Raw genomic sequence first — 10,386 nt, 5'->3', positions numbered from 1 at the left:
TTTTTTTTATGGTGACATTGATTAATGAAATCCAGTAAATTTTAGGTATACGCAAAATGTATTTTTCACTGTGGTTGTGGTTAAGAAAAAGTTTGAGAAACACTGCTTTCTTGACTAGAGCCCCATTGTATTCTAAAATTCTCTCATTTCAGTTAACTCTTAGACTGCTCTTTTAGTGTAGTAAATGTTTCATGACAATACTGCAGAGTGGCAGGTATAAAAACTGTTAAGGCATGAAAGCTAATAACAAAAGAGAAGAACATTAAAAGGTAAATAAGGCCAACATCTGTGTTGTATTTGACCGCAAGACCGAACAAGCCTTTAAAATTTATTAGTATTCCGACTAGCAAGCCATTACACTAATTTATGAAGAAAAGTTAAAGTATGCTATATATTAACAAACAATGGAGTAATTCTTTTGATGGTGGCATAAATAAGCAACCATATCGAGGAGAAAGAATACTTTTTCAAAAGTAACAATTCCACGGTACATAAATTCCAGGATTGGCAGTTAAATAAATGCGATGAGTCTCTTCTGCCTTGCCACATGAAAAGATTCATTGACCTGGTTATGAGACAAGTCGGTGTATTTTTATGGGCCTGAACGAGAGGGAGTAAACACCTTAGTCAGGTGTTTTGTCTTAGAAACAGCTGTTTGAACTCACCGCACTGGTTCATTCTGCTCTAGAGTGTATTTGAGCATTTGCTTTTCCCAGCACCCTTGCTGATGTTTAGAATCCAAGTGAGTGAGCAATTTCCCATAAAAACAAGATTCAATGAGTTTTTCTTTACTTATTTGTAAACTGTTTTTAATTCTTCTCGCCCTGTGAGGTTCCACAGAGTTTAGATGGCATTGGACAGGGACAGTTTGACAAAGCCAAGGAACATGAATCATCGCGCGCGAAAGTTAAGGGAAGTGTTTTCATCCATCCGTCCCGCGCGGCTCTTGCGCGCTCATTCGCCTCTGCGTCTTTCTTTCCTCTCTGCCCTCTTATAAACCTTGGGGTGTTTGCTAAACCTGTTGCCAACCTACCCCTCCCCGCCCCCAACCCCCGACTTTCGGCAATGCCGTGTTCTCTGCCTCCTTTCCACGGTCGGTCCGCTGGCAAAGAAGGTCTAAGCGGGAGAGGACTTAAGACCAGCGATGCCATCCTGCCATGTTTTCCCAAACCCTCTTCTGTGCCTCGTCTGGCATCTTTGAAAGGTAGACCCTGGCCGATGCTGGCAGGGCGTCCGTGGGGTAGCGGTGCGGGCGGGGCTGCTGGGGTTGACGCCACCTCTCTGGCCACAGCTGATTGGCCCGTGGCAGGCACACTGAGTCTCCCTTCCCATCGCTGCATCCCAGGCGCTGTTCCCTGAGGTGTACAAAGACGCGTCCTTGTGCCGAATTAAGGCATAAAAGTACTCCTAAAAGAATTTTAAAATTCCGTTCATTCTATGAAAACAACATGTTTGCCCTCGAGCCATCTGGTTTATTAGATGAGCAGAGCGAGGCTCAGGGAGGGAGGACACCGAAGTGAGAGAGCAAGTGGAGGAACCTGGGCTTCCGCCATGGGCTCGTCTGGCACGACTTCTGAGCCCGTGGAGGTGGCGCTTGAGGTCGATACTAAAGGGCATGATAGACTGTGGATCCATGGAGAGTAGAGAGTAAGACACAGGCAAGTCTTGAGCTTCGGAATGAAAACAATAGAGAGGTTTATGTCAGCCAGTATTTGATAGCAAGAATCGTATTTTCTCTGGGTTTTATGTTCTTGCCTATAAAACTCAAAGCAGGTGATACGCAGAGTACACCCCAGCCAGATGGGGGTGGGGGGGGCTATGTGAAGGCATAATTCCTCTAGTTACTATTTTCCTAATTAAATGATGATACCACTAGATTCTGTACTTCTTCCAGAAGTTTGCTGTGATAATAAAATAGTGTATCAGAAAGTACTGTTCTTGGGGAAATTTTAAATGCCATACCTGTGTAAGTTGGTGGTGTTGCTAGAATGCCAACAAAACTTTCAAGAACTCGCATTACATCCTGGAATACTTTCTCTACAGAAATGTTTTCCTTCTTCGCTAATTATGCAGAATATCCACCACGAATCATGTTGTTTCCTTGGTTTGCTACATTACGAATACAGTAACACCATAAAACCCTGCAAATATATTCATATTCTCCACATTCATCTCAGTGCCAGTAACTGTCATCAGGATGTGGGTTGTGTGAAGTGTTGAGTAGAAGTCACTGGACACCTCAGAATGCTGGTTCTCCCCTCTGTGTACAGTACTGGCTGTTCGATGACTGGATAGTGTCACATGAATGTCAAGATCAGCTCCCTGAGCTGGGCATGGTGCCAGGTGGTCAGAATGGCCATCACTTCCTACTTTGAGTATTCTAAAAATTGGCAGGCAGTCTGAATAAATAAAAAATAAGGATAGTTATCATCTGCAATAAAATTAGTACTTACTGCCCTTCTGAAATCAATCCATATGTATCTAGTTTCTGATATTCGCGACGATGGTTTTAGACACTCTTAATGGATTGTGGTATAAAATAAACAATGTTGTCTTGATTCACTAAATTTTTGCTCCTGAAACAGACATGTGAAACTGAATTTCCTCAATTTTACATATCTAAATAACTCTAGATTTTATATTTCTGTAATACTTTAAGAAGCAAATTACTTCTTATGCAAAGTACCAACAACATTTGGGGCACTTTTTAAATAAAATTAGTCACTGAAGTTTGCTGCAGAATAAATCATGCACACCAAAAGCATCTGGAGCCCAAGCTGCCCAGTGGGTCGCTTTGGGCCTTTCCTGACACGGACTCCCTCTTAATGTGACACTATATTTTATGTAACCCGAGGTATATATGTTCTTGACCTGTAAAATTCTTATTTTAGGATCCACCTACTTCAGTTTCCCTTGGACTGCGCATGGAAGAAATGATTTTCAACTTGGCAGACACACATCTATTTTTCAATGACTTAGAAGTAAGTTCAGTTATTTTATACACACTTCATGTTGCGTGTCTGAGAATAGGTGATTGGTCTCATAATAATGAGATGTTATTTTTAATACGTAATTGGAACAATGAGATAAAGTAATTGTCGATTGTGTGGTGGTGAATTTTGCCTTCATGGTGTTTGCTTTGCTTTACTTGGGCTGTCGTATTTCAAAGTTAGATTCCACATGATTAAAATTTGATGTCAAGAATCGCAAATATTCAGCTGTGTTGATGAGCAGAAGCTACGGATTTCTCAGATACATAACCACCGTTGAGATAGATTGCCTTTAGAATCCAACAGAATTTGTGAGACTCGCATATGCTGTCCGCGTCAGACTGTCACTGTATTGGGTTGGTTGCTTTCCTTTCCGGCCGGCCCAGTTTTTGGATGACAATTTAGTCAGGCCTCTCCTTGGGTACCAGGATTTCTCATGTCAAACTGCTGATGATTTTATTATAATTTGGGCAAGGGGGGGGAGGGGGAAGTTGTGTAAGATGACCAGTTAGATGTGTTATGCAGACATGATCTCGGTGAGCAGAAGTTTAAGAATAAAGAATATTGTTTTTTGTCTCTCCATTCTGAGAAAACACGACTATAACTACATTTCGTTCCCTTCTTAATAGAGACAGTTGTTTATTTAAATCCTGCTGTTAAGCAAGGTTGTGGTAGGGCTGCTAACAGGCATTAGTCATCAAGTTGTTGTTTTGCTAGATTTTATAAATGTATGTTATTTCAGACAGGAGAAGAATCTGAAAGATTCAAACAGAACTTTTACTGATCAAAGTTAATTGGCAGCAATTGGCCTTTAAATATTTCCTGATGTTTCCCTTTAAAAATCAAGCAAAATGCACCTTATTTAATAGATGAGCCAAAATCATTTGAAAAATGCCAGTATGTGACAGAACTTAAATGTGGTTTGTTCAACATCTGTCCTGTGTTTTGATTTCTTTTCATCTGCAATGAAACTACTCACAGACGAATTGGCGACTTACAGTGCAATGGAATTATTTAAATGTGCTTTATATATTTTTTTTCCATTCCTTACTGAAATATTTATTTTTACACTTAGGGTAAAATATAATTTTTTTTTTTTTTTTTTTGCATTTAAAGTGTTTGCTTTTCTTAAGGAAATTACATGTAAGGCATTAGTACTTTTTAAGGTAGAAATATTCCGAGTGACAAGTTCAAAATTGCCTTTAGAAAAGCTTAATAATCATACTTATTTTCAAAAGCTGTTTCTGATTTATGGTTGTGACTCACTTTATAAGAGAAAGCACAAAAAAAATTCATATTTTCCTAGTAAGTTCAAATCCCTCCCAACGTTTGCATTTGTTTCTAATGATACAGGCTAGGCTGATATTTTGTCTCGAGTACAACCTTGTTCCTCTTATTGATGTTAATAGGTGTTAATAGCACCCATCAAGAAGAAATTAGCAGTAATTTGCTATTGTTTATAAACTCTGCCTTTTAAAAAATGCCATAGCTTGTCTATAGAGTGCCAAATCTGTGACGAAAAGTGAGAAGTTAGACAAAGTAATATAAGCTGAAAAACTCAGTTTTGATAATACAGCCAGATCTTTATTTGTTTACTGACATTATTCATGCTAAACTGTATATAGAGAATGTCTAAAATAAAAGTATATATTAAAAGTTCTGGTTTAGGGATGGAGGGGATATTGTTTTTCTCTAAGCCCAAATTAAAAAAAACAAAACAAAACAAAACTAGAGGTCGACACAGTTGTTGAAATATCAGATTCTGTTCTTGGCATGCGGACTATTATGAGAAGTAAAGGAAAAAGAATGAAGGTATAATTCAACAAATATAAAAACACATTTAGTGGAAAAATTATTTAAGCTTATAACCTTACAAAAGTTGATTTTTAAGTCATTTTAGTTTAGAATAATATGAAGGTACCAGCAAAAGTATGAAGGAAAGATTCATTTAGCCTCTGTTCTTGGAAATTATTTACTTGCTTGAAATTTGCATATTTTAAAAACGAATTGGTTTTTTATACTTATTTTAGTCTTTCATTTTATATTTTTGTAATTCGGCAGACCTGGACTGGTCATCGCAAATATTTGTTTCTTTCAAAATAAAAAGTAAAATTATTTCCTGACAAAAATAAATGTGTTGGCATAATACTCCTAGAAAACCAAAATTATCTCATCAGGCTGAAACGATGTGGTAATGCCTGATTTCACACTCCAGTTAGCAGTGCACTGTGGTAGGGAACACGAATATTTAAATTACGTGTTTTCAGCTTTTTAAGACCTCTGGTACAAGTAACTTCAAGGAGATTAACAGCCTATTAGTTAGCTTCAAGTGTGATTTCTGAACTGTTCGTGTTGACATTTGGCCTCATTTTCTTTTAAAATCTTAACTTCTTTGCCAGCTGCCCCTCTGCGTAATTTGGTATTTCACAGCTTTGGCTTATGAGAGATGCTAAACAAAGAAATACACACTATGCGAGGGGCTGCCAGGACCGGTTCTCGTGTTATCAAAGTATGTGCTTGAAACGGTTATCAGGATAATCTTTAGGAAATCGAGGATATGATCTTCATGTTAAAATATCTTAATTAAACTTTAATAAATAAAAAAAATAACTTTTTAGTTTTAGAAATCGTGTTTGTCATCTCCCTTCGTGACAACTTTTAATAAAAGCAATCACAATTTAAATTAATTTTGTTAACACTGCAGGAAAAAAAAAATAAAAGGGAGAAACTTGGGGTTTTTTGAACCAATAATAATGTTTGACATGCTGAGGAACATGAGTGACGGAGACATAATTTTCAAAGGGAATAATATTTTATCCCAGTAGAGAGCAAGGCTTGGGCTTTAGTTCTCTAGTCTACTTCTGGCTTTTCTCTTTCTAGGCCTAACGCCCTCCCTGTCATTTTCCCGAAAGGTCTCTGTGTGCAACGCGATGATGCTTATGTAGAAATCATTTTTTGTAAATGACGGTATGGAACTGGAGTTTTTTTCAGCTTCTTTAGTAAAGTATGACTCTTTCTGACCGAATGGAGAAAGTTCTTGCTGTTGGATTTTTATTGAAAGGCAGTCTGCAAACAGTGAGGAAAGGCCTTCAGGATACGATAAATGTTTCGATTTAACTTGCCATTGGCCAGTTCTCCTGCTAGATTTTTCCACAGTTAAAGGAAAATATTTCATCGAGGTGGATATTAAGTCCAAATAAAAATAAACTGTAAACTGATGTTGAATTTTCTCTTTCCGTCTGGTGTTAATGCCATTTTACTGGCGTTGTGATTGCCATCTTTACCAGTTTGATTGACATGGTGGCCCTCGGGAATCTGCTCTCAGGCCACACTCCTTCCTGTAGGGATCAGGGCCGTGAAGGAGCAGGAACACCCCTCTTGTCCTCTGTGAGATGTAGGCACACGAAGGTGCCGTGTGCACCGCATTCACCCAGCCCGCTGTGAAGCTGCGTGGGAACCCTCTCCTTCTTCACTCTCCCAGCGTGTTGTGCATCGCACGCTGGTGGTTGGGACAGACCAGAGGATTCTTTGGCGTCAGGATTTACAGCGTGAGGACTCCGCCCTTTCTTATGTAGACTCCTGTCCCAGGTCTGCTTTTTAAGCACCTGCTCTTATAGCTCCTTGTTTTCATCGTTTCTATTAAGAAAAGGCCTGAGACAGAAGGTACTGGCCTCAGTAGAGCCTGAGTTTGAAAAGTCAAAGGCCAAAGAAAGGAGGACAGTCTCTAAGGCCATAACGTAGAGGAAGTAAGCTGGAATGCTTTTCTTCTAAAGCAAAGACATTCGTTTGCCCCTCGGTTTAATTCAGTCTTTAAACTTGTGATAATATTGTCTTACTCTAAAACTTAGGTTACCATTTGTTCATTATTTCAATATATCTTGTTTATAAATTTATTTTTAGCCAGGGAAAAAAAAAAAAAAATCTCTCTTTAAAATATCAGTCACACCACCGCTAAGTAGCGTCCGTTCCCAGTGACGTGTTCCATGCTGACCTAACGCTGACGCGTTCCAGAGTGTGAACGTTTTAAACTGCTTCAGAAGTTGGTGTTTTTGAGTTGAGAAATGTAATTTGCCTAGAAAATGCTTTAGTCTCTATAAATAAACATGAAAGAACTCTGATGCCCAGGGTCCAGCTGCTGGAAGGGTCTTCTTGAGGAAGGGTCTCGTGGATGCTGGCAGAGAAGACCCTTCAGGAAGAGCTTGTGCTGCTTTCTGCTTTCAGTCCCCGCCATCAGCCAAGACTGGCCACGTGAGGGGGGGAAGCCACATCCATAATGACATTCCAGACATAAATGCACCCATAGATACACACACGTATAAGCCGCTTGTCATTTTCAGCTCTGTCCACAGGCTCTTGTTAACTTATTTTCTCTTGATAAATTTAGCAAATATAAAAGATCACATTTTTTGAAATCCCAGTAGCATCCTCTGTAACACCCAGAGTATTGCCTGACACATGTTGACCATTAAATGAGTATTCGTTAGGTTGAATTTTGATCTGTTCGAATAGCGATTTCTGTTTCCTGTCCCCATGAGGGCAAGAACCGACTTTGTCACCTTATGTTTTAAGGTGGTTTCCGGACCTTGTCCATTTCCTTAGTTAACAAAAATATCAAAACCCTCAGTTTAGGTCACAAAATAAATTTTTCAAGGAACAGATGATGATTAGACATAATAAATGTGTATTGAATTTAAATATATTATAACTCATGGCCAATAAGGATCAATGCTCATATTTTATCCTTTATTATTACTAATAATTTTAAGTGTTCTTATTTCTTCATTTTGTACGATTCTGTTATTTTTATTTTATCTAAAGTAAAATATAGAAATATAAAAATATATTCAAAGACTTCCTTAACTCTCATGTTCATCAGAAAATTGAGTCAGATAGCTGTTTAACATAAAGGGTATTTACCTAGTACAACAGCCACCATTGTTCTTAACAGTAAAATAATAGAGGCAAATTGTCACACGAATGGAAACAAAGTAAGAATGCCCTGTGTAGGCACTGTCATTCTAGGAGTATGGGGCGGTATAATAAGTAATCAATTATAATTAATGAAATGAAAGAGATTAAAATTACTGTTCTTTGTAGAAGACTTGACATACATAGAAAACTGAAGAGAATCTCCTGGGATAGTCTTAGAATTTATAATAGGCTTCGGAAAGGTTACAGAATTAAATTAAAAAATTAATAGCCTTCTAATATAGCCATTCATGTAGAAATTTTAATTAAATAATAATTTTAAAATAGGAACTACAAGACAAAAACAAAACAATCAGAAAAGATAAAAGATGACCTATATAAAAAGTATTTTTAAGAAATCTATGAATAAAACTATGGCATCTTACTGAGAACTATAAAGGAAAGTTTGAATAAGTGAGTTTCTTTTTTGTAATATGAAAAAGTTATTCTACAATTCATTTGAAAAGATAAATAGGCAAAAATACATAGAAAGTTTTTGACAAAGAGGAGTAATAGTAAACATCCAGCTCAACCAAATATTAAATACTTTATAATTCTACAATATTACGAAGACATTTTGGCCTAACTTTGACATTGGGTTATGTCAGTCCAGAAGAGATAGCTCAGACACAGACTCAACTTGTAGAAAAATGTCGTATGTGTCAAATGAAACCAAATTAACAGTGAAAGGATGGGTTATTCAATTTATATGCTGAAATAGGTAAGTTAAAGTATGAAAAAGTAAAACGCAATGAGGAAATATAGGTAGACCGAAAGGAGATATTGCGTTGTTACTGAAATTAGTTTTGGGATAGCCATTTGGCAATAAAGATCAAGAGCCTTAAAAAAGGATGATGCCATTTGCACTAATTATAAATCTAGAAATTTATACTAATCAGAGATAAAGTATTTATAATAACAAATATTTCCAAATTATGGAATTCTGATCATTTGTTTTCTTAACTTGAGTGCTGGTTACATGAGTGTGTCCTCTTTGTAGAAGTTCATTAAGCTGTAGCATGTACTTTTTTAGTAAAAGTTAATTTTTAAAAAGTAATACTTTGAGGAGTATACACACATAAAGTTTGCTCTCAATTCTGTTAAAAAATAATATATCCTGTATATAATATATTCACTGCTGTTTCTCTGGCACAGTGTCTGGCCCATATAAGGCACCCAGGAAATACATGTAGAATCATAAATAAATAGAAGAACAAAAAATATATGGAAAGACACATTCTAGAATTTTAACATTAATTCTGTCTGGGATTTGAGGTTTTATTATTTTCTTTGTACTTTTCTGCAAGTTCCAAACTATGACATATACTTATTTCCTTTGTAATCATGGAAGAAAACAAATATAATTTTTAAAAGCCATAGATAATATTAAAAAACAAAACGATCTTCACCAATAAAATGAATTGATATTGTTACAGCTCATTAAGGAAAACATGAACTAGCTCAGTAGAAGAAATGAGCAAAGGACATGAACAGACAGTTCACAAGAGAAAAGCATTCAAATTCCCAGGATACATGACAAAATGAAGTGTTGGATTTCATTTCTAATATTCAGAAGTGTCAGAGAGTGAGTATTGAGCTTCTTGCCCATTAAATTGGCAAAGATTTAAAATCATTAATATGGTCTACAGGACAGTAAGATGAACACTTGTATGCACTCCTGACAAGGATAAAATCGAGACAAGTTTTCAGAAAAGCAGTTTGGTAATACGTATTCAGAACCTTATGTCCTGATCCTGCTTCTACTTTTAGCTTATATTCTGAGAGAGTCGTAGATAAATAATCGATGCAGTGGTAATAAGCATTCATTGAATACTTGTCCTAATGCTCCGTATAACATACATCATTCCACTTAATAACCTGATATTTCTACAATAGAAACACCATTATGATTTCCATTTTATAGAGGAGCCAAATGAAGCTTAGAGCAGTTAAAACAAAATTTGTCTGTCACACATCTACCGACTGACAGATTCTAACTCATGTCCAACACTTTCTGTAAGTCCGCTCAACCCCATGCTATATTTCTAACGTAGTGTTTTTTTTTTTACCGCTACAATACAGAACTATTTTAAATATCAAAAAGTAAATTAATGAAATAAACCACAGTGCATCCTCATGGAAAAATGTTTTAAGACTTTATTAAACAGAGAGAAAATTTTATGGTCCATTTCAAGTTTAAAAAATAGGCTATCCGATACAGTGTACCTTTAATGTTAAAATTTATGACACGTTGTCTGAAAAGGCTGCATACTGTGTGATGCAAAGTATTTGACATTCTGGAAAAGGTAAAACTGTGGAGACAGTGGTTGCCAGGGGTCGGGAGGAGGGAGGGATGAGTAGGTGGAGCACAGAGGGTTTCTAGGGCAGTGAAGCTACTCTGTAGGGTACAGCATGGTGAATACACGTA

General features: G+C 36.9%; 1 protein-coding gene across 1 annotated transcript in view; it reads left to right on the top strand.

The window, feature by feature from the left end:
- The window catches only part of EYA1 (EYA transcriptional coactivator and phosphatase 1), a 157,771-nt gene that overhangs the window by 102,985 nt on the left and 44,400 nt on the right, over nucleotides 1-10,386 (top strand). The window contains exon 12 of the mRNA XM_023534594.1: nucleotides 2,892-2,981. Coding sequence (XP_023390362.1) covers nucleotides 2,892-2,981 — 90 coding nt within the window. The remainder of the gene's footprint in view (nucleotides 1-2,891; nucleotides 2,982-10,386) is intronic.

The sequence above is a fragment of the Pteropus vampyrus genome, unplaced genomic scaffold (genome assembly GCF_000151845.1).
Source record: "Pteropus vampyrus isolate Shadow unplaced genomic scaffold, Pvam_2.0 Scaffold127, whole genome shotgun sequence".
NCBI lineage: Eukaryota > Metazoa > Chordata > Mammalia > Chiroptera > Pteropodidae > Pteropus > Pteropus vampyrus.
This window is presented reverse-complemented; position numbering and strand designations above follow the sequence as displayed.